This window comes from Bufo bufo, chromosome 7 (assembly GCF_905171765.1).
Source record: "Bufo bufo chromosome 7, aBufBuf1.1, whole genome shotgun sequence".
Taxonomy (NCBI): Eukaryota; Metazoa; Chordata; class Amphibia; order Anura; family Bufonidae; genus Bufo; species Bufo bufo.
In genome coordinates this window covers 44,918,088-44,944,096 of record NC_053395.1, presented here as the reverse complement: position 1 = coordinate 44,944,096, position 26,009 = coordinate 44,918,088, and the positions used below count along the sequence as shown (strand labels likewise).

General features: G+C 42.7%; 1 protein-coding gene across 1 annotated transcript in view; it reads left to right on the top strand.

Moving 5' to 3' along the window:
• DNAH3 (dynein axonemal heavy chain 3) overlaps positions 1-26,009 on the top strand; it is a 348,463-nt gene that overhangs the window by 96,041 nt on the left and 226,413 nt on the right. Inside the window, 6 exon segments of the mRNA XM_040440318.1 lie at positions 2,311-2,506; positions 4,864-4,989; positions 6,627-6,822; positions 16,290-16,469; positions 18,642-18,778; positions 20,027-20,132. Of these exon segments, the coding sequence (XP_040296252.1) occupies positions 2,311-2,506; positions 4,864-4,989; positions 6,627-6,822; positions 16,290-16,469; positions 18,642-18,778; positions 20,027-20,132 (941 nt within the window).

Genomic DNA, 26,009 nt, shown 5'->3' with positions numbered 1-26,009 from the left:
TTCCTTCCTCGAGAAGATTTTACTAAGCAGGGTATTCATGATTGATACTGGGGGTGGGGGGGGGGGGGGGGGGGTGGTCACCATATGTCCGCTCATCTTTGCATACCATTTTCATATGCAGTAGGGAATTAAAGATAGCAGCGTTTTAATCTAAGTGGCTAATCTTCCAATTAAAAGCACAGTAATGTAATTTATAGAACCATCCTCCCAGTCAGAATCATACATTATCGTGCAGAGAATGGGTTGGTAGTAAACGTAGGAGAATTGATAATATATAGGGCTTCATCAAATGTAGTTGGAAAGAGATTTTAAGTTTTGCAAGCCCAATGTCTTTTCACTTCAGCTTGAAATGTTATAGAGTCCATGATGGATTGTTGTGAATGGTAGGATATGGAATCACTAGGTCGTCATGCACCATAAATTTAATGTATCATTCTTATAAAAGAAGATACGTGCTTTTCTATGTCCAGTACTAAGGAACCATTGTAGGCGATGACGGATTATTCTGAATGCAAGAACATGGACCATTTGATTTCCGTCCTAATACATTGTGCTTCAATATTTCTGGACTGACGTTATGCTTCTTGTAACATAAGGGTGTATGGCAGGAATGCTCAACCTGCGGCCCTCCAGCTGTTGCAAAACTACAAATCCCAGCATGACATAATAGCTGTAGGCTGTCCAGGCATTCTGGAAGTTGTAGTTTTGCAACAGCTGGAGGGCCACAGGTTGGGCATCCCTGGTGTATGGGATCTTAAAGCTAACCTGCATAACTATATAACCTGCATAATCCCATAGAGGGAATGCAGAAAGGGTTAAATTTTGTCCCAGAAAGCACAGATATATATTATATATAGCTATCATGGGGGTAGGGGTGCCATTAGCTACCATGGCCATTTCTGTCTGGTATTCTTAGAGGGAACATTGACCAGCCTTTGCTGTGTCCAGGACATCGTGCAACCAGTTCTATTGTCTTTTTTGACTGAGAAGAAATTGTGTTCCAGCAAGATAATGCCCATCCACACACCGCCCACGTGTCCAGAAGATTCCCTGGATGGGGTGACATCTCCCATGTACAGCAGCCAACAACCACCTTGGCTGAATTACTGGTCGAAGTTGAAAGAGCTTCGAATGACCACAGGAGAATATCCAACATCTGTATGACCGCTACCATGCCAGAGTGGCAGCCTGTATCAACAAGGGAAGATGCCACTCACTGTTAATGTGATCCTGCCTCATCATATACCACCTTGGTTGTGTGATCATTGACCAAGCACCAGCAGTTTATAATTTGTCAGTCTCAGCTCCATAGCATTACGTTTTAATATATATATATATATTGATCTGGGACGGCTCTTACTGGGAGTAGTCAAAGTGCTGGGTGGGTGACTACTCCCCATGTTCCAGGCCGGGTTTTGCCAGGCATAAAAACCAGCCAGCACTGCCAGGTGATGAGGATTACCTCTGTCTGACAGTGGAGCTCAGGTGGTCTGAGTGCTGTTTTCTGAGGGCCGTGTTGGGATCCACAGCTTGAGCCGGGCTGGAGGGCTCAGACCCCTGTAAGGGCGAAAAGGCCGCCTTACGCCTGCCTGTGGACTTGACAAGGCAGAACTTCCAACAGGGTGTGAAGTAACACCCAGGGAAAAAAAAGGTGACTGTTTTATATATGAACTTTTCATGTGTGTGAACGATCACCAAGCAACTTGTGCTTTTGTTTTGCTTTCAAGTGTGAATAAACACTGATGTTTTGAACTAAGTACTTGTACTTTGCCTCTGTGCTGCACCCGCTAATCCTAACTACCAGAGCGAATCCCCACAATATATAGTAATATCCCTATAGAAGACAGTGATTTGACTTGTAGTTCCGATACACACAGACCACCCACTCACACGTACATCTTTTTAGAGATCCCCAGGTGACTTTTTCTATCATTTCCATACTACAGTAAGGATCTTTCCTTTTTGACATATTTCAAATAAAAGCAAAGCAATTTGCATACAATTTATTCTCTTACTTAAGTGTTTTGCATTCCATGGCTGATTCCATTCTCATCACCGTTCCAGTATCCTACTCTCATATTTGCATGTAACTTCACAGTCTTGTGGTCATATTATCTCCTGTACTTAAAAGTGTTATATCACTGTATTATCACCTGTCATTAAAGGGGTTATCCAGGAATTTGATATTGATAACTTATCCTGAAGATAGGTCATCAATATCAAATTCCTGGATAACGCCTTTAATAAAACAATATCCCATTGCCATTTCTGCATTGATGAGCATGATGATGTTTTTTTTCTGTTTTCTAGTTGATTACATTTTAAAGGATCCAGAAGAAAGAAACAGGCTGTTTATTGGCAACACCCCTCGTTCTTTTCCTCATCGGGTAATTCGCGCCCCTGTTCCTTGGCACTCGTCGTACAGTGATGCCCATAAGTGGAATGAGGATCACCTTTTCACTACGAACCCCATGATGTTGTCTTTACAAGACCTCTGGATTACTCAGTAAGAAATATCATTATTTGTCTTGAAGCTGCTTGACATGCTGCTTAGAAAAAATGTCAAATAAATGCTGCCAGATACCCTCCAGATACACCTCCTGTTAATCAATGTATTTTACCTTTTTTCCGATTGACTTCAGTGAAGAAAACAACTTCAAAAACACTTCAAAGAAGTAATACACCACTTCAGAAGTGTTTCATAAAACAGCTACCCATGTGCACTAGGGCAAGTATTTCAATAGGAAGTTGTTGGGTAGTGTTTGAATACGTATTACGCAGCATAAAATGCCCATTTTACATGACAAAAAACACAACGTTTCTTGGCCGTGTGAACTTAGCCTAAGCGGTGAGATATGTGTTTTTACTTAATGATGCTTAGGGGTTCTACACTTATCTTACCCAATAGAGAGCAATGAGGACACAGTGCAATTTACCGATACACTACCCATTCCTATAGAGTAGTTAGATGGCATACCTAGAGGAGCAAGCGGTTGACACGTCTTGAATGTGATCTTCTGCCCCCTTGATCTCTTCACCGCTGCCCTCATAATGAGTCTATTATGTGCAAAATATGCATGCTAGGTTTTTTCACTCAGGCCTATCAGTACAACCTACGACCTAAGGAATATGTATACCGTAGGTCATAGAGAAGGATCTCTCACTCTCTGGACCCCAGTCTATTAACCAGTGGCGAGAGATGCTGCTAAGGGCACGTCCCAGTCTACAGAGCAGTGGATCATGTCGTCATTCATTCTCTTGAGTTGACAGTATACAATATATAACAGCTTCTCCCTGTGAATACAGCTGATTTATAGGTGTTTCTGCAGCCGTACTCTCATCATCTCATCAGTGTGCAAAAGGGAAAAATTTTGGCTGAAAGATGAGAACTACTTTAGTGACATTTTGGCAGATGCAGGTTGACAAAAAGACAGAGGTCCATTAAGCCTATACTCCTAACGTGTTGATCCAGAGTAAGGCAAAAAAAAACTATGAGGCAGATGCCAGTTGCCTCATATTAGGAGAAGATAATCCTTTCCAGCGCCAACTATGGCAATCAGAAAAAATCCCTGAATCAACGTCCAGAAATCTAGCACCCATAATTTATAACTTGATAATTCTCAAGAAAGACATCTATGTCCCACTGAACTTGAATCAGCCATCACAACATCTTGTGGCAAGAATAGGACAGGTTCTGTAATTTGCAGCCTGGTCCTTTTTTTTTTTTTCTGCGGACCCGTAGAAGTGAATGGGTTCGTGTGTGATCCCCAAAAACTGTGGATTGGACATGGACCAAAAATATGGTTGTGTGCATGAGGCCTTATCCTCCTGTATGTTGGTTAGGTCTCGTTCACATCTCCGTTAGGAGATCCAGCACAGAGGAGCCTGCTGGATCCTATACTTCACTGCCGGATCCCCATTGAGTGCAATGAGGCCCGTTGGTGGTCCAACTGCTTTCTGGAATAAATACTAGGTTTCGGCCAGAAAAAAAACAATGTTTTTTTTGTCCGTCTGACAGCTGTCATTTGCGCCTGGAACAGGCAGCTGGATCTCCTTAACGGAGATGTGGACGTAGGCAGCTTTACTTTGCAGAGCTTAGTTCCATCTACAGATATCTAAATGATGTTCTGTAAGCGCTATGCAAGGTTATTAAAAGGGTTGTCCAGGATTTTATCTTTTATCCTCAGGTTGTCATCACTATCAGATTGGTGGGAGTCTGACACCCTGCACCCCTGCCAATCAGATGTTCTGCAGTGGTCCCCACCAATGGAAGTCAGCGCTGGAACTACGTGGCTCTGTCCATTCTGTAATGGACGGAGCTGGTTAAAGCAGCACTGTTCCCATTCACTTCACTGACAGCAGCGCTGTAGTAACCTGCTACTGCACAACAGCTGATCGGTCAGCAGGGGTGCCGGGTGTCGGATCCAGGCGATCAGATAGTGATGGCCTAGGATAGTCTAGTAAAAGTAAAAACCTAGAGAACCCCTTTAATAAACATATTAAAAAGATATGGAACCCTGTGGCTCCCCACTGGTGACTGTGACCCAATGTAGTAATAACTTCCCTCTGTTTCCTATCACCGAGCCAGTTGTTAACCCAGTTGCACATATTTTGCCCATCTAGTGCATATGCCAAACTCCCATCCTCCCTTTTTTTTAAATGGGCCCTTGCGTCTTTATGGTTAGGATGGTAAATACTAGGTGAGGTGCTGTTCCCGAAGTGATTGAAGTTACGTGAAAGCTTTTCTGTTTGGAAAATAAAAGCTGGGTCGTCACATCTGAGATTTTGTTGTTTGACCGATAGCGCTTCATCTCCAATCCTTTCATGCAGAATATAGAACCGTGTCTCCGTATTATATTCTAGGTTTGGCGACTTGAGATTCGTGCGGACAAAAGAAATGCTGTCTGGCAGCTTACCCCTGCTCCCTGCTGAATTTGAAGAACTGGTTCAGAAGCATTGCCTAGAAGCCCGCACCATATTGCGTAATAGGTAATTTCATTGTCCCTTAAGTGTGGGCAGCTTTGATAGTGTATATATCCATACAGCTAATGGTAGTTATTAGCCAGCAATTACATTCAACACGGCTGAACTCTATTACTCCTGGTCTTTGATCCTGCTGCTAGCAGCGAAAGTAACCCATGCCACTTCATTCAAGGTGATTATAACCCATGTAGCGTAGAGAAGTGTCACTTCTCAGTGTTAGTTACGTCGTGCACCTTAATGGAAGTACAATGGATTCTGGAGGCAGTAACAAGTACAGGGAATGGAATTTCATTTAGATTGTTTGGAATAAGTCTTTTTGCACGTGAACTTCAAACACAGACTTGGGCAGCAGAGTAGACTTTCCTACACATAAAGCCTTGTATCTTAATACCCTAGTCAAGGTAGAGTGGCTTTCTGACACCCATACCCCGGCACCCAGAACCCACATATGGTATCCTTCTTTCCATAGCAGACTGGCACAGGGATTTGTGTAACCGCCCAATGCATGATTTACAAGTAAGGTCCATCCAATAATAATAAGAAAATGACATGATGTAGGTATCTGGTGAGCTGTGTGTGTGTCCGGAAAAGGTTCCTTCTCACAACCTTTAATAAGAAAGATGTTGCCAGTTACCTACTTATCATTAAAGAGTAACTAAACCTTTGTATTACATTTTAATATGATGTCTCTAATCCCCTAATAAAACTTTTTCTAATATACTTTATTAATTAAAGGGGTTATCTGAGACAAAAAAATGTCTCCCATATGCCCGGGCCCCTCACGCTGAATCTACTTACCTGGCTCCCTGCGCCGCTCCTGATCCCCGCACCGCCGCCGCTGCTTCTCCCCGTGTATGGATGAAAACATCCGGTGTCGCAGCCAATGGCAGGCGGGGACGGGGACGAGCCTCCCTAGCATCACAGGTGACGCTATGATTTGTCTCTATGACACTGGCTGACCTGTTACACGTGCGCTTGGCAGCTGAAGGCATCTGTGTCGGTCCCATGTTCATATGTGCCCGCATTGCTGAGAAATGATTTCATGTATGCAAATGAGCCTCTAGGAGCAATGGGGGCGTTGCTGTTACTCCTAGAGGCTCTGCTCTCTCTGCAACTGCCTCACCCTCTCAACTTTGACAAGACCATCCATTATGACGTTTTCACTGCCCGGCCCTGTCAAACAAAGTGGAGAGGGCACGGAAGTTGCAGGGAGAGCAGAGCCTCTAGGTGTAACGGCAACGCCCCCCATTGCTCCTAGAGGCTCATTTGCATATATTAAAACATCATTTTTCTCAGTCACGCGGGCACATATGAACATGGGACCAACACAGATGCCATCAGCTGCCAAGCACACATGCAACAGGTAATCCAGTTTCATGGGTACAAACCTGCTGACAGAAGCCCTTTAATATATACCTGAGGGGGATGTCAACTTTCCAAAAATATGAACACAAGCCAACAGTATCTTCTCATAGCATACTACCAGGTCACAACCATTCAGCCATATAAATAAATGACAGAGGCAACACATGCATAGTAAATATGTGGCTATGAACATGTAGAATACAGTTATGCCTTCATTTTCATGTATATGATTTTTTTATTTTCACTTTTGATCCCGTTTTTTTTCCTGGTAATTGCAGATGGATACCACTTTGTGCTTCACTTTTTAAATCTGAGAAGGATAAGTGGATTCATTTAGTCCCTCGAAATGAGAACGACTCCACCATTCAGGTTCAAGAGTTTTTTGCTTGTATTTCCTCTCTGATGTCCCTGCAGCTGCGTGGGATGGTCATTAATTCACTCCAGGATTTGCTGGCTTTTTTCACAATACACAAGGTAATTAGGATAATGATGCACCTTGCTTTAAGCACCGCGGGTAAGCAGATGGGTGCACTACCTCCAGATTCACGGTCAAGGTCACTCATCACTTCTTTATGTTCCTCTAGTCTTCATTATGCATTTCGAGCATCCTCTTTGCTGACTTCCCTGCAGCCGTAGGAGTTTATAAACCATAGATTATAATATACAGCATCTTTGGGCCATTAGCCTCACTGTTTAAGCAGTGACTGGATCAGAAAAAAGTGGGTAATACTAATAATTACATGATGTAGGTAGAAGAAAAGAACTTTCCTTACTGCGCTAATGGATATTTTTGCATCAGCCTAATTGGTGCCTGTTCATTTATTGAGTTACATCTTGTGCCTCTAATGAGTGCATAAAAGTGTGGCTAGTTATTGATTTGTGTTTTAGGCCAGTCTTACCATAAAGGGCATGTTGGAGGTGGTAGTTTTCATGCTGATTTTCCTGATTCTTAGAAAGATAATTATATGATTAGCATATGAAACATTGCATTGTTTAGAAGTGATATACATGTAATTCCCAAAAGGTATTTCAAGGCCTTATGTATACCAGGGTAGCAGCCTTCAGGTTGTAGTGAGCTGTAATACGCCTTCGCAGGTACAGTCTGGCGATACCATAATTTCTACCCATTATATAAACTGCTTTTATGTCTTATCGAGACATGCATTGAAATATTTTCAATATTTAAACTTAAAACAACAAGAAAAGAAAGAAATATCAGATGAGAATAGAGTGATGCAAAATTAGATTTCTAAACAAAGGCGTAATTTGGGAGGGGGGGGGGGGGGGGGGGCTTTATAGCTTTCAGGGTATTTGCCCCTGGCACAAACATGTATGGATGTAGAGAAGTGAGTCTTCCTTTCCCCTCCCTCTCCTGCTTCTGTTTCTTTAAAGGGGTTATCCCATGTGTAAGGTAAAAAATGAAAATCATCAGACATCATATAGTACATGACTACCTCTGTCTAACAAACGTGTAGGCTATGTACACCTTTGGGGGCAATTTTTTTTAATTATTGCATTGTACTATGGAGCTCTTTTCTCCGTAGAGGGCTGAGTTTCTCTAGTAGCAGGATCTGAATTGTCTCTGTGCTCCGTCAGCCAGCTCACTTGATGGGCTCCTTATCTCTGATCTCTGACCTTATAAACACTCATTTTAGCTCAGTTCTTATCTTAGTAATTTACTGCTAAGGTTTATTAGATGACGAGCACAAAGCTAAAGTAAAAAGTACAATTCTCACAGCTAGAAAAACAGTTACCCCTTTGTGGCAGAACTGCAGAATATTTTTTAATAAAGACCAATTGAAAAAAAAGATTTTTAGCCGAAATTGAGTAAAATGCAATCATAAAAAATTACCTCCGGAGGTGTACATAGCCTTTATACCAGCCCTGTATCTCACACGGATTTAAAGATCCCCCCCCCCCCCCCCCCATTCATTGCTCCAATTGCTCGTCTTGATTTATTTCAGAGGGTGTTGTGCTTTCTCAGGGCGTGTCCTTTCTGTTGCAGCTGGTGGCAGTTGAATGTTGGAGTTGAGCATGTGCTTCCTCCTCAGTGAGCTGAATTTAGAGAAAGGGCAAACAGCAGGTGGCGCTATAGAAAGATTTAGGTGAATGCAGGGTTTTGCCTGTTCTTTATTTTGTGTTGCAGAATGCTTAGCTTTTACATTCAGGGCGAAAACACAAATCAGCTGCTGCTCTGCCGAGCTCTAAACATGTAATTTTCCCTGACTATAAAAGTGGCTTTCTTCCAACTACTCAAGCAAAATACGTTAACATGTGTAACCTCACGCCAGGAGTAAATGTCCACTTTGAGCATAGCAATCACAGTAACAGTCCTCCCAGACAGGTTCTGTCTCCTCAGATGGCTGCCCCTCTCTAGTGCACACCTTACACCTAAATAGCCCAAGTTATCACTTTTCCTGTTACTGTCTCACAGTATGTAGTCTAGTGGTACTGTGTTTGTTGGCCGGATAGAAGTACTACGTGTGTGTGCAGTATAGCGCTATGTATATCACGTTACATTTCATGGAGGCGACACATTTAAAGGGGTTGTGCAGCCTGTTTGTATTGATGACCTATCCTCAGGATAGGTCATTAATATCTGATTGGTGGGGGTCCATGCGAGCGCTACTTGCTGTTCATTACACTGCCGGTCATCGGATCACTTGAATGGAGCAAGTACTTGCAATTGCACTACACCACCGCTACATGGGAGAGAACGTGTTGTGTAATGAAGAGGAGGTAGCGCTCACATGGAGCTGGGGTGCCAGTTGTCAGACTCCAGTATAAAACCCCTGCACTACCCCTTTAATTCTAGGTGTGTGTTTATGTAGGTGACCAAATGCCTAGCTACCCCTCTGTCCCAAAAAGCACCGTATGAGAATACATGAGAGGAATAGCGGACAGGCCAGAAGCGTGGCATGAGAGTGTTACTGGGCATTTACTGCTCTATGTTGGGTGCTAGTTGGTGCCTTTGAAATATGTATTTTTTATGCCCTAGAAATACTTGTAAAGGTAAAGGGTAAAATGGATTTAGCTAAATCCATACGGGAGGGAAACCCGCTTTTTGTCTTCAAGACAGGTCTTAGATGTTTTTTAAGCAAGATAGTGACCCAAGCATGAAGGAACATCGACATATCATAAATGATAATGCCCCAAAGTTGCCAATTCAGAGTCTATATGTCAGTCCAGTGGAGAATATTTGGATGGGTCCAAAGGAAAACTAAGCAGTCAGCTGAATGATGTAATTCATACCCTATCCTTCAGCCAGGTTTAGGGGCATGGGGGTCATTTATTCATCGACTGAATTCTGCATCTTCCACTATGCAGATAAATGGCTTCTGCAGCCACCATTTTATTTGACTAATCTCTTTTTCAGTAGATGTGTTGTCTTTATATAAAAAAATAGTATATGTTATGCGCCCTCTGTTCTCTTCCATAAAAAACACATAACCGCTGAAAATCCAGTTCATCGTGTTCAGTGATCCTTAAAATTATTTATGGAGAATTGCATTCACCGAGAGGAGCTGAGATAACAGAGAAAGAGCATTTATATGTATTTCTCTGAACCCTAACATAGGTCTGATAAGCCGATTACAACACAAACGCTCCTGTAGTGGTATAATGAAAGTGTATTACAGACTGTTTACCAGATACGTCGTTTAAAGGGGTTGTCCCCTCTGGACAGTTATGGCATATTGCAGGAGCGTTCACAGATCTCGTGGAGCCCCATAGAAAACCTTAGTATGGGCTCCTGCCCCATTCAGTTTCCCCGTACACGTCCGTCAATCACTCCCATGCAATGCAGAATTCAAGGCTCCACATCCCAGATTTCCAATGAATTTGGTTTTTTTATTAAGTGGAAAGAAATTTTATAATTTTTTTTTTATTAAACTTTATCCAACTTCTTTGTCAGAACAAGTAGAACAGGTGCTTCATAAATATTGAGCTCTTTCTAATCTGACATAAACACATTGATAAATCTCCTGCATCCTATTCTATTACAAAGCTGTGTGCCCGCAGCCACCACCAGGGGGAGCTCAGTGCATAGGAATTTATACAGTTATACTGTAATCATCTGTTTGCCCTGAGCTCCCCCTAGTGATGGCTGCATGAAAACGCTGTGTTTTTACATCGGGAAGAGAAAGAAGTTCCACGCTTGGCTTCCCTCGCCCAGTTACGTGGTCGGCCTTCATGGTATTAATAAGATATGCCATAAATATCTGATTGGTGTGGGTCCCACCTCTAGGACTTTATCTCTAGAAAGGGGCACTGCTGTGAATTATGAGAATGCAGAGCATGTACGGTGTCCTCTGCATTCTCTGCTGTGGATTTTCTGCCCTATAACAGTGAATGGAGAAAACATTGCGCATTCTCAGCCACCCCTCCATTCACCACTATGGGGCTTCCAGAAATAGGGGAGACGGCACTTGCCTATTTTTGGAAGTCACATAGTAGTCAATGGAGAAGGATTTGCATACGTGGCTTGCTCTCCATTCACAGTGGGACCCAGGAGATAAGAGCAGGTTCTGGAGTTGAGACCCACACTTATCGGACATTTATGGCATATCCTATTGATATATTTTTATATGTTATTCCTCTTGGCAAAGTATGAAAAACATTTGGTTATTACCACCAGAGATGAGCGAATTTCCGCTTATGAAATTTGTTTGTGATTCGTTTACTGGTAAAAGCAGAATTGCGTTATGGATTCCGTTACCACGGACCATAACGCAATTCTATGACGGAATGCATAACAGAATGCCTTTAGATGTATTCCGTTATTCATTCCGTCATAATAGAAGTCTATGGGCTGCAGAACGGATCCGTCCCGGTTCCGTTGTGCACTTGTCATTGGGATATCTCACTATACTACATTAGTGTCTTCCCACGTGTGCTCTGTTTTTTTTTATGCCAAAACAAGGAGTAGATTAACCAATTCATTACCGGAGTGTTTAACCCCTTCCTCACCAGGCCAATTTTTCTGTTTTAACTGCAAATAACGAATAAATTTCTGAGCCAGCCTATATATACCGTATTTTGCGGCGTATAAGACGACCCCCAACTTTTCCAGTTAAAATATAGGGTTTGGGGTATACTCGCCGTATAAGACTACCCCTCTAACGCTATTTACTTTGGCATCAAGATCTGCAGGTAATTGTTGTGCAATTTTCGTCTTTTGCCTCAGTACCATATTATGCCTTTCCAAGACTCTAGTACACCAGGATACAGTGGCCTTAAATCTGTTGCCGTGATCTGGGTTAGATTTGGCCCACTGAAGTGCAAACAAACGTATTTTATTTCGTGTCACTACATAACTGTTTTGGCGATGCTCATTCACTATGTCTGCTACATGTTTTTCGAGTTCTGGCCAATGTGGGGTGCCTCTTCTTAATGCACACTTACCCCTTGGCATACTCTTTAATGCTTTTTCATTTGCTTTGCAGTCCCGAACCATCTTTTCTGTTACTCCATATTGTCTTGCAGCAGCGCAGTTATTATGTTCCATGGCAAAGTTTACAACTTTAAGTTTGAAACTGGCTTCATATTTCTTTCTTCTTGCTGGTAGAGCCGTGATGGGGTCTTGACTGTTAGCCATTTGTATACTGTACTGTATGTACTGGTGCTGTACTGTATGAACTGGTACAGATACTGGTGCTGTACTGTATGTACAGATACTGGTGCTGTACTGTATGTACAGATACTGGTGCTGTACTGTATGTACAGATACTGGTGCTGTACTGTATGTACAGATACTGGTGCTGTACTGTATGTACAGATACTGGTGCTGTACTGTATGTACAGATACTGGTGCTGTACTGTATGTACAGATACTGGTGCTGTACTGTATGTACAGATACTGGTGCTGTACTGTATGTACAGATACTGGTGCTGTACTGTATGTACAGATACTGGTGCTGTACTGTATGTACAGATACTGGTGCTGTACTGTATGTACAGATACTGGTGCTGTACTGTATGTACAGATACTGGTGCTGTACTGTACTGTATTAAAATCATTAAAAACAAAAAGATAGCATTTAGGAATCATAAAAAAAACAAAAACGAGGATGACAGACAAATTTATAAGATTAGGCAGAGAGAGGCCAAACAAGTTATAAGAGCTTCCAAAGCACAGGCAGAAGAGAAATTAGCTCAGTCAGGGAAAAAAGGCGATAAGACATTCTTCAGATACATAAATGAAAAAAGGAAACTAAAACAAGGAATTACCAAATTAAAAACAAAAGGAAGGTATATGGAAGAAGATAAAGAACTAGCTGACTGCCTCAATGAATACTTCTGTTCAGTTTTTACAAAGGAAGATGAAGGAGAAGGACCTCAGTTAGGAAAGAAGACTAATGAATCTTTTGATGCATGTGTCTTTACAGAGGAAGAGGTTCTAAGTCAACTGTCTAAAATTAATACAAATAAGTCACAGGGGCCTGATGGGATACACCCAAAGCTATTAAAAGAGCGAAGCGGTGAACTAGCAAAACCATTAACAGATTTATTTAACCAATCGCTGGCAACAGGAGTCGTCCCAGAAGATTGGAAATTAGCAAATGTTGTGCCCATTCACAAGAAAGGTAGTAGGGAGGAATCGGGCAACTATAGGCCAGTAAGCCTGACATCAATAGTGGGGAAATTAATGGAAACCATACTTAAGGAGAGGATTGTGGAACATCTAAAATCCCATGGATTGAAAGATGAAAAACAGCATGGGTTTACTTCAGGGAGATCATGTCAAACTAATCTTATTGATTTTTTTGATTGGGTGACTAAAATAATAGATGGCGGAGGTGCAGTAGACATCGCTTATCTAGACTTTAGTAAGGCTTTTGATACTGTCCCACATAGAAAGCTTATCAATAAAGTGCAGTCTTTGGGCTTGGACTCCCATATTGTTGAATGGATTAGGCAGTGGCTGAGGGACAGGCAAAACAGGGTTGTAGTCAATGGAGTATATTCAGACCAAGGTCTTGTTACCAGTGGGGTACCTCAGGGATCTGTTCTGGGACCCATATTGTTTAATATCTTTATCAGCGAAATTGCAGAAGGCCTCGATGGTAAGGTGTGTCTTTTTGCTGATGACACAAAGATTTGTAACAGGGTTGATGTTCCTGGAGGGATACACCAAATGGAAAAGGACTTAGGAAAACTAGAGGAATGGTCAAAAATCTGGCAACTAAAATTTAATGTTGATAAGTGCAAGATAATGCACCTGGGGCGTAAAAACCCAAGAGCAGAATATAAAATCTGTGATACAGTCCTAACCTCAGTATCAGAGGAAAGCGATTTAGGGGTCATTATTTCAGAAGACTTAAAGGTAGGCAGACAATGTCATAGAGCAGCAGGAAATGCTAGCAGAATGCTTGGGTGTATAGGGAGAGGCATTACCAGTAGAAAGAGGGAGGTGCTCATGCCGCTCTACAGAGCACTAGTGAGACCTCATTTGGAGTATTGTGCGCAGTGCTGGAGACCATATCTCCAGAAGGATATAGATACTTTGGAGAGAGTTCAGAGAAGAGCTACTAAACTAGTACATGGATTGCAGGATAAAACTTACCAGGAAAGATTAAAGGACCTTAACATGTATAGCTTGGAAGAAAGACGAGACAGAGGGGATATGATAGAAACTTTTAAATACATAAAGGGAATCAACAAGGTAAAAGAGGAGAGAATATTTAAAAGAAGAAAAACTACCACAAGAGGACATAGTTTTAAATTAGGGCAAAGGTTTAAAAGTAATATCAGGAAGTATTACTTTACTGAGAGAGTAGTGGATGCATGGAATAGCCTTCCTGCAGAAGTGGCAGCTGCAAATACAGTGAAGGAGTTTAAGCATGCATGGGATAGGCATAAGGCTATCCTTCATATAAGATAGGGCCAGGGGCTATTCATAGTATTCAGTATATTGGGCAGACTAGATGGGCCAAATGGTTCTTATCTGCCAACACATTCTATGTTTCTATGTACAGATACTGGTGCTGTACTGTATTCACCACCACATGTATCTGCTCCCCAGATAGACTCTGTTTTTTCACCACAGATAAGATGCACACCAAACTTCATTAGAAATTCGCCGTTCCAACATTAGAATTGGCTGAAGTGCAGATGCTCCTGCTTCCCCCTGCCTTCCCTCAGAATCGCCAATCCAACCCAGTATACAACAACCAGCCAATTACGGCAAGCGATGTACCGGTATTTTCTGTGCACACTGCATACAAAGCCTGCTTGGATTGGGCGGGTCAGCTCTCCCTGCCTGTCCAGCCCTCTCTGTCTTCAAGACGATCTGAGCGGTAGTACGCAATGTGATACTGCCGGCATGAGAAAACCACTGAGAGCAGGGAGCGGGGGCTGCTTCAGGAGCGGCTGGCCGGGATGCAGCGCACGGTGGCTCAGCTAGAGGGCGCCTGTCCCTGAAGCTGGAGAAGGACACCTTCTCCAGACCGGCTAGGAAGTAAGTTTCAGCACGCCGTATACCGGCATATAAGACGACCCCCAACTTTTGAGAAGATTTTCATGTGTTAAAAAGTAGTCTTATACGCAGGAAAATACAGTATTTGATATTATTTTTCACAGGGCACTGTGACAGATATAATAAAAAATAAAAAATTTGGGAAAAACTGAAAATTATTTAAAAATATACCGTATATTTTTCCTTTCATAATTTTTTTTAACTGTTACAAAAGATTTCAAGACAAACCCTTTCTAAAAAAAAATGTCTGTGTGTTTGTATCCCTTACCCATAGTCTGCTATACTATTGCTAAAACTAGTAACTGTAGCTATAACTTTTATTTTTTTTATTTCTTTTTCTATTTTTTATGTAATTGTTTTATTATAATTTTTTTATACATTTTATGAAAAAAAGTGAATTAACCCCTTCCTGCCACAGTCAGGAGTTAATTCAGAGACTGCAGGTTCATAGTTAATTTTATAGCCAGCAGCAGATGCTCTCACACCACAAGAGCATTCCCCACGCAGGGAGACCAGTTTACCCGATCTCCGGGCTCATTACTGTGACCACGTCTGTCTAATGACTGCGCGGTCACAACGATCTGCAGCTTAACAAGCCACCGGCTGATTGCAGTGTAACCCAACGCGTTTATATGTCAGGCTGCGGTTAAGAGCTTACTGCAAAGGTGTATATAGTAGTGCGGCGGCAAACAAAAGGTTAAAAATGGAGCTGTGTCGTTCCTATATGCTTGCCCTCCCTTTGTGATCCACTTCTGGCATTGGCTTTCAAAACTGCATCGAAATAGCAGGTAAGAAAACATCATAAGGCCACATTCACATGACCGTATTTTCGTCCCACATCGGATTAGCATTTTTTGCGAATCGCACGTGGACCCATTCATTTATATGGGGCAACGAAAAATTTGCACAGCACACAGACGTCATCCATGCGCTTTCCGCATCCGTGCGGCTGGGCCACAAATGACAGAACATGTCCTATTATTGTGGACAAGAATAGGCAGTTCTTTATTAGGGCCCCGGAAAATACGGGACGCACACGGCTGGTATCCATATTTTGCAGATCCGCTGTCTGCGGATACGATAATGTACCCTTGGACTGTATACGGACACACCCTTGACAAGGAGAGTAGTAACATTCAGTTGTCAGTTTATGTATTTCCAAGAGCTATAATTGAGGAACGACACAATGTAGGAGAGCTGGAAGGTCCCTGTCAACATTTAGATATGGTTTTGAATCCAGTGACAGGTTTCATTAATAATATTATCCCTGGGGCCACAAGATTATAGTATTTAGAGCAGTCACCAGCTGGGAAACCATATGCAGGCTGGTTGGGGAACGCTGCCCTACGGCATTATGGGAGCGAGCATAAATTATTACTGATGTCTTCATCCTTTATCTTGGTTTATCCTAGATATATTACTACGTTACTATCGGTATATAACCTTCCTGTTGTGTTTTCCCCAGGATGGCAATGATTTTGGAGAGATGTACGACGAGATGAAATTCTTCACTCCACAAATTCTCATAATCAAGCTTAAGGTTGAAGAACCAAAAATCGCCTTTGAGCCCGTTCTGGAGGAATGCTGGAGCCTAATAAAACGCTGCTTCCAAGAGATTATCAGGAGCGCAGAAGGACTTCCTAAAGTATGTGGTGTAGAGAAATGCCTGCTTCGGGGGTGGGGGGAGCAGGTTTACCTTCTGACCCCATGAATGATGATTAGAAATGATGCTTTATGAAAGCGGTATCTCATCATCTCACCCACTTTATAGACAGTAGGGGCCAGTTCACACAGAGTTTTTGGCACTGATTTTGGAGCGATTCCTCCTCAAAATGAGCTCCAAATAACGACTCAAAACAGCCTCCCATTCATTTCAGTGGGAAGCGGCACTTGCTTTTTTTTTCACATGGAAAAGAAAGTGTGGAAAACAGAAGCAGAATCTGTGCTGATTCTCTAATTGAAATTAATGGGAAGCATTATAAAACAGCTTCACGTGTCCATGCGTTTTTTTTGTAAGTTTTCTTCTTGTTTTTTGGCGCGGATCCGCACCAAAATCCACAAACTTGAGATACAGCTTTATATTGAACACTCCTTGGTTAAAAAAAAAGCGTTTAAAAAAAAACCCAGGGAAAAACTATTTGTAGGGAATCCATTGTGTGAACATACTCTAAGGCCCCTTTCACACGGGCGAGTATTCCGCGCGGATGCGATGCGTGAGGTGAACGTATTGCACCCGCACTGAATACCGACCCATTCATTTCTATGGGGCTGTTCACATGAGCGGTGATTTTCACGCATCACTTGTGCGTTGCGTGAAAATCGCAGCATGCTCTATATTCTGCGTTTTTCACGCAACGCAGGCCCCGTAGAAATGAATGGGGTTGCGTGAAAATCGCAAGCATCCGCAAGCAAGTGCGGATGCGGTGCGATTTTCACGCATGGTTGCTAGGTGACAATCGGGATGGAGACCCGATCATTATTATTTCCCCTTATAACATGGTTATAAGGGAAAATAATAGCATTCTGAATACAGAATGCATAGTAAAACATCGCTGGAGGGGTTAAAAAAATAAATAAAAAATAATTTAACTCACCTTAATCCACTTGATCGCGTAGCCCGGCATCTCCTTCTGTCTTCATATGATCTCTGTGCAGCAACAGGACCTGTGGTGACGTCACTTCGGTCATCACATGATACATCACATGATCTTTTACCATGGTGATGGATCATGTGATGACCGGAATGACGTCACCACAGGTCCTGTTGCTGCACAGAGATCAGATGAAGCCAGAAGGAGATGCCGGGCTACGCGATCAAGTGGATTAAGGTGAGTTAAATTTTATTTTATTTTTTTAACCCCTCCAGCGCTAGTTTACTATGCATTCTGTATTCAGAATGCTATTATTTTCCCTTATAACCATTTTATAAGGGAAAATAATTCAATCTACAGAACACCGATCCCAAGCCCGAACTTCTGTGAAGAAGTTCGGGTTTGGGTACCAAACATGCGCGATTTTTCTCACGCGAGTGCAAAACGCATTACAATGTTTTGCACTTGCGCGGAAAAATCGCGGGTGTTCCCGTAACGCACCCGCACATTTTCCCGCAACGCCCGTCTGAAAGAGGCCTAAAGGTTCTGGGATGATCCTGAGGGTTTAGCTATTGTGTATAGGGGGTCTCTTATCCTGACAGCAGATGTTGGTAGGGCTGTTGTATTTCACATGACTGATCCTTCAGTTCTCATTGGGGATAAGCCATCTACAGAGGCGACCAGCAGCAGCTTCCTCCTCTCTTCTCATGAGCTGAGCATGCATGTGTATCAATCATCTCTGACATTGGGGACTGTTTTCTCACAGCATTAAGCTGCTGGCAGACTACTACCCAGGCAATGTCACTGTTAAAGGGGTTAAGCAAGGAATTTGATAGTGATGGCCTATCCTCAGGACAGGTCACCAATATCAGATTGGTCCTGGAACCCCTGCCAATCACCTGTTCTAAGAGGCCACAGCACTCTGTGAGCCTTTTCCTAGTCCAGTGACCTCACCATACATCTGTCACGTTGGCTAGGAGCCGCTCAGCCCCATTCAAGTGATTGAGACTGAGCTGCAATACCAAGAACAGCCACTATCCAATGTACGGCGCTGTGTTTAGTAAGCTATGAAGAAACCACAGAGCTCACCTCTTCAAACAGATGATCGGCAGGGTGACGGGAGTGAACTGTGTGATATCATGCTGTGCTAGATACTTACCACATCAAGGGACGTGCAAGGCTCTTCATTCATTCACTTAAATAAAGATCTGATCTTCACTTTACAGGTTGAAGTTGAGCTTTTTCCAGATCTTCAAACAGAGAACCTCACCCTCATCTCTGTAAAACAGGAGGAATCCTTAGTGTGCGGCTTCATCAACAAGACCAGAGACATCTTTAACCTGAACACAGTCGGCCCACAAAAGTACATATCACTCTGCAGCTTTATCTATCTATCTATCTATCTATCTATCTATCTATCTATCTATCTATCTATCTATCTATCTTCTATCTATCTATCTATCTATCTATCTATCTCATATCTATCTATCTATCTATCTATCTATCTATCTATCTATCTATCTATCTATCTATCAAATCAAATAAGCTTTATTGGCAGGACTAAATACATTTTAGCATTGCCAAAGCAAGTGGAAAATAATTGGGTAGGGTTGGAGGATGGGGACATATACAGGGTGGGGGTATAGGAGTCCATGGTATATCAGGCTCCCCTCAGTCTATGGCAGGCAGTAATATATTGTGCTGCTGTGGCCGCTGTGTTCTCCTCTTCCCCCAGCAGTATGGAGAGTCTCTTTTCCTCCTCCATGGAGGTGAAGTCTGGGCAGAGATCAGACAGTCTCCTGAAGTGAGTCTCCCTCACTGCTGAGTATTTGGGGCACCGCAGCAAGAAATTTAGCCTCATCCTCCACGGCCTCCTGGTCACACTGCTGGCACAGTCTGCTCTCCCTGGGCATGTACCTCTGTCGGTGACGCCCGGATTCAATGAGCAGGCTGTGGGCGCTCAGTCTGTACCGGCTCAGGATCTGTCGGGCTTTTGGATTGGGGAGTTTCTCCAGATATGGGGCCAGTTTGTACTCCCTTTGCAGGCTCTGGTATACTGTCAGCTTCTGGGATGTTCTTATGTCGTTCCTCCAGACGCTAATATACTCCTCTTTGTACTTGTGTATCGTCCTCTGGATTTCGCCCTTTGTCAGGCTATATTGGTTGGTGGCTTGGGCAGGCTGGGTTTGGGTGACTTGTTGCAGGGTGCTTTGTTTTTCTGGGGCTTCTTGGTGTAGCAAGGCTTTGTGATGGTAGGAGCTGGGACTGCTGCTATGAAGATGGGCTCTGAATGATAGCGCCCTCTTCTGGACAGCAAATATCTATCTATCTATGTATCTCCTATCTATCTATCTATGTATCTCATATCTATCTATCTATCTATCTATGTATCTCATATCTATCTATCTATCTATCTATCCATCCCAGATCTATCTAGCTATCTAGCTATCTATCTCATTTCTATCTATGTATCTCATATCTATCGATCTATCTATAGTTAGATGTAATGCATTGTATCTTCAACTTTAAATACTGATGGATATTTCATGAGAAACAACTTTTCCGCAGTGCTGAACAGCTTCTTAGGCTTTCTGGCTTCCTCTTCCCTTAGGTACCTAAATGTTTATAAAAAATACAGCGATCTTTTGAACAAGAAAGCTCAGCAAGATATTATGGGATTCCTTAAGGAGGAACATTCACTGCAGGCCTTCACTAAGGTAATGAGAAATAAAAGGATCCTGTGTGTTAAGGTTTCTATTCTGTTTCTGATTTCGCTGCATTAAATCATTGATGTAGAATTAGGATTCATAATAGATTAGATTTGCGGGGATAGACACTCCTGCAACACGTTTGGGAGACTATGCATCCTTTGTCACAATAAAGGAGGATGCATAGCCCCTGAAATGCGTTGCAGTGTCTTGCCCCATTCCCTTTTACACTACCTGACATCATGCTTATTGATGGTTTCCAGGTAGTAGTGCTTTCCTTCTCACACTGCACAGAACTGAAAGTACAGAAACACATGCAGTAAACAGATACAGTGCTGCCCATAATTATTCGTACCCCTGGCTAATTTTCACTTAAAGTTACTTTTATTCAACCAGCAAGTAATTTTTTGACGGGAAATGACATAGGTGTCTCCCAAAAGATAATAAGACGATGTACAAGAGGCATTATTGTGGAAAAAAACATTTCTCAGCTTTTATTTACATTTGAGCAAAAAGTGTCCAGTCCAAAATTATTCATACCCTTCTCAATAATCAATAGAAAAGCCTTTATTGGCTATTACAGCAATCAAACACTTCCTATAATTGCAGACCAGCTTTTTGCATGTCTCCACAGGTATTTTTGTCCATTCATCTTTAGCAATGAGCTCCAGATCTTTCAGGTTGGAGGGTCTTCTTGCCATCACCCTGATCTTTATCCCTGTACTATGACATCATTATGTGCAGTATTCCTGTACTGTGACATCATTATGTGCAGTATCCCTGTACTGTGACATCATTATGTGCAGTATCCCTGTACTGTGACATCATTATGTGCAGTATCCCTGTACTGTGACATCATTATGTGCAGTATCCCTGTACTGTGACATCATTATGTGCAGTATCCCTGTACTGTGACATTATTATGTGCAGTATCCCTGTACTGTGACATTATTATGTGCAGTATCCCTGTACTGTGACATCATTATGTGCAGTATCCCTGTACTGTGACATCATTATGTGCAGTATCCCTGTACTGTGACATCATTATGTGCAGTATCCCTGTACTGTGACATCATTATGTGCAGTATCCCTGTACTGTGACATCATTATGTGCAGTATCCCTGTACTGTGACATCATTATGTGCAGTATCCCTGTACTGTGACATTATTATGTGCAGTATCCCTGTACTGTGACATCATTATGTGCAGTATCCCTGTACTGTGACATCATCATACACATTATTTCAGCACCGTGACATCACTTTGTGAATGATGCCAGCTGTGTGCATTATCTTTTTGCAGGGATATTGCTGGATACATTATCACTGTACTATGGCATCAATATCGCATTATCGAACTATGGTGACATTTTTTTTTCATAAGTAAGCTGTAGCTTTGCTGATTGCATTATCCCAGTACTGTGTCATCACTGTGGTATTATTTGTGTGCTGTGTCATTACTGTGGTATTATCTGTATGCTGTGTCATTACTGCGGTATTATCTGTATGCTGTGTCATCACTGCGGTATTATTTGTATGCTGTGTCATCACTGCGGTATTATCTGTATGCTGTGTCATCACTGCGGTATTATTTGTATGCTGTGTCATCACTGCGGTATTATCTGTATGCTGTGTCATCACTGCGGTATTATTTGTATGCTGTGTCATCACTGCGGTATTATCTGTATGCTGTGTCATCACTGCGGTATTATCTGTGTGCTGTGTCATCACTGCGGTATTATCTGTGTGCTGTGTCATCACTGCGGTATTATTTGTATGCTGTGTCATCACCACTGTGTGCATTACAGTGCTGCCCATAATTATTCATACCCCTGGCAAATTTTGACTTAAAGTTACTTTTATTCAACCAGCAAGTAATTTTTTGATGGGAAATGACATCGGTGTCTCCCAAAAGATAATAAGACGATGTACAAGAGGCATTATTGTGGGGGAAAAAACATTTCTCAGCTCTTATTTACATTTGAGAAAAAAGTGTCCAAATTATTCATACCCTTCTCAATAATCAATAGAAAAGCCTTTATTGGCTATTACAGCAATCAAACACTTCCTATAATTGCAGACCAGCTTTTTGCATGTCTCCACAGGTATTTTTGCCCATTCATCTTTAGCAATGAGCTCCAAATCTTTCAGGTTGGAGGGTCTTCTTGCCATCACCCTGATCTTTAGCTCCCTCCACAGATTCTCAATTGGATTCAAATCTGGACTTGGCTGAAATTTCCACTGGTGCCCACGGCCAAGGTTCTCTGCAGACGGCCTGATGTTGTCAGTGAGAATCCTCATGTATTGCTCTTTTTTCATGGTGCCGTTTACTGTGATTCCATTGGCTGAAAAACACCCCAAAGCATTAGGTTCCCACCACCATGTTTGACAGTGGGGATGGTGTTCTTTGGGTTGAAGGCTTCTCCTTTTTTACGCCAACTGGACACTTTTTGCTCAAATGTAAATAAAAGCTGAGATGTTTTTTTCCACAATAATGCCTCTTGTACGTCGTCTTATTATCTTTTGGGAGACACCTATGTCATTTCCCGTCAAAAAATTACTTGCTGGTTGAATAAGGGTCCATTCACACGTCCGTGTGTGTTCTGCGGATCTGTGGATCCGCAAAACACGGACACCGGCAATGTGCGTTTCTGCATTTTGCGGACCGCACATTGCCGGCACTTAATAGAAAATGCCTATTCTTGTTCGCAATTGCGGACAAGAATAGGACATGTTCTATTTTTTTCGGGAACGGAATTGCCGACCCGGAAGTGCGAGTCCGCAATTCCGGAACCGGGCAGCACTTATAGAAATGGATAGGTGCGGAACAGAATTACGGACGTGTGAATGGACTTTAAGTCAAAATTTGCCAGGGGTATGAATAATTATGGGCAGCACTGTATCTGTGTGCTGTGTCATCACTGCAGCATTATCTGTATGCTGTGTCATCACTGCAGCATTATCTGTGTGCTGTGTCATCACTGCAGCATTATCTGTATGCTGTGTCATCACTGCAGCATTATCTGTGTGCTGTGTCATCACTGCAGCATTATCTGTATGCTGTGTCATCACTGCAGCATTATCTGTATGCTGTGTCATCACTGCAGCATTATCTGTATGCTGTGTCATCACTGCAGCATTATCTGTGTGCTGTGTCATCACTGCAGCATTATCTGTGTGCTGTGTCATCACTGCAGCATTATCTGTGTGCTGTGTCATCACTGCAGCATTATCTGTATGCTGTGTCATCACTGCAGCATTATCTGTGTGCTGTGTCATCACTGCAGCATTATCTGTACACTGTGTCATCACTGCAGCATTATCTGTGTGCTGTGTCATCACTGCAGCATTATCTGTACGCTGTGTCATCACTGTGTGTATTATCTGTGTGCTGTGTCATCACTGCGGCATTATCTGTGTGCTGTGTCATCACTGTGTGCATTATCTGTATGCTGTATCATCACTGCGGTATTATCTGTATGATGTGTCATCACTGTGTGCATTATCTGTATGCTGTGTCATCACTGCAGCATTATCTGTGTGCTGTGTCATCACTGCAGCATTATCTGTACGCTGTGTCATCACTGTGTGTATTATCTGTGTGCTGTGTCATCACTGCGGCATTATCTGTGTGCTGTGTCATCACTGCGGCATTATCTGTGTGCTGTGTCATCACTGCAGCATTATCTGTGTGCTGTGTCATCACTGCAGCATTATCTGTGTGCTGTGTCATCACTGCAGCATTATCTGTGTGCTGTGTCATCACTGCAGCATATCTGTATGCTGTGTCATCACTGTGTGCATTATCTGTATGCTGTGTCATCACTGCGGCATTATCTGTATGCTGTGTCATTACTGTGTGTATTATCTGTGTGCTGTGTCATCACTGTGTGTATTATCTGTATGCTGTGTCATCACTGCGTGCATTATCTGTATGCTGTGTCATCACTGCGTGCATTATCTGTATGCTGTGTCATCACTGCAGCATTATCTGTGTGCTGTGTCATCACTGCAGCATTATCTGTGTGCTGTGTCATCACTGCGGTATTATCTGTATGCTGTGTCATCACTGCGGTATTATCTGTGTGCTGTGTCATCACTGCAGCATTATCTGTGTGCTGTGTCATCACTGCAGCATTATCTGTGTGCTGTGTCATCACTGTGTGTATTATCTGTGTGCTGTGTCATCACTGCAGCATTATCTGTGTGCTGTGTCATCACTGTGTGTATTATCTGTATGCTGTGTCATCACTGCAGCATTATCTGTGTGCTGTGTCATCACTGCAGCATTATCTGTATGCTGTGTCATCACTGCAGCATTATCTGTGTGCTGTGTCATCACTGCGGCATTATCTGTATGCTGTGTCATCACTGTGTGTATTATCTGTGTGCTGTGTCATCACTGCAGCATTATCTGTACGCTGTGTCATCACTGTGTGTATTATCTGTGTGCTGTGTCATCACTGCAGCATTATCTGTGTGCTGTGTCATCACTGTGTGTATTATCTGTATGCTGTGTCATCACTGCAGCATTATCTGTGTGCTGTGTCATCACTGCAGCATTATCTGTGTGCTGTGTCATCACTGTGTGTATTATCTGTGTGCTGTGTCATCACTGCAGCATTATCTGTACGCTGTGTCATCACTGCAGCATTATCTGTGTGCTGTGTCATCACTGTGTGCATTATCTGTATGCTGTGTCATCACTGCAGCATTATCTGTATGCTGTGTCATCACTGTGTGTATTATCTGTGTGCTGTGTCATCACTGCGGTATTATCTGTGTGCTGGGTCATCACTGTGTGTATTATCTGTGTGCTGTGTCATCACTGCAGCATTATCTGTGTGCTGTGTCATCACTGCAGCATTATCTGTATGCTGTGTCATCACTGCGGTATTATCTGTGTGCTGTGTCATCACTGCAGCATTATCTGTGTGCTGTGTCATCACTGCGGCATTATCTGTGTGCTGTGTCATCACTGTGTGTATTATCTGTGTGCTGTGTCATCACTGTGTGCTGTGTCATCACTGCAGCATTATCTGTGTGCTGTGTCATCACTGCAGCATTATCTGTGTGCTGTGTCATCACTGTGTGCATTATCTGTATGCTGTGTCATCACTGCAGCATCATCTGTGTGCTGTGTCATCACTGCAGCATTATCTGTGTGCTGTGTCATCACTGCGGTATTATCTGTGTGCTGTGTCATCACTGTGTGCATTATCTGTATGCTGTGTCATCACTGCAGCATTATCTGTGTGCTGTGTCATCACTGTGTGCATTATCTGTATGCTGTGTCATCACTGCAGCATCATCTGTACGCTGTGTCATCACTGCAGCATTATCTGTGTGCTGTGTCATTACTGTGTGTATTATCTGTGTGCTGTGTCATCACTGTGTGCATTATCTGTGTGCTGTGTCATCACTGCAGCATTATCTGTGTGCTGTGTCATCACTGTGTGTATTATCTGTATGCTGTGTCATCACTGCAGCATCATCTGTACGCTGTGTCATCACTGCAGCATTATCTGTGTGCTGTGTCATCACTGTGTGCATTATCTGTGTGCTGTGTCATCACTGTGTGTATTATCTGTGTGCTGTGTCATCACTGTGTGTATTATCTGTATGCTGTGTCATCACTGCGGTATTATCTGTGTGCTGTGTCATCACTGCGGTATTATCTGTGTGCTGTGTCATCACTGTGTGTATTATCTGTGTGCTGTGTCATCACTGCAGCATTATCTGTGTGCTGTGTCATCACTGTGTGTATTATCTGTGTGCTGTGTCATCACTGCAGCATTATCTGTATGCTGTGTCATCACTGTGTGCATTATCTGTGTGCTGTGTCATCACTGTGTGTATTATCTGTATGCTGTGTCATCACTGCGGT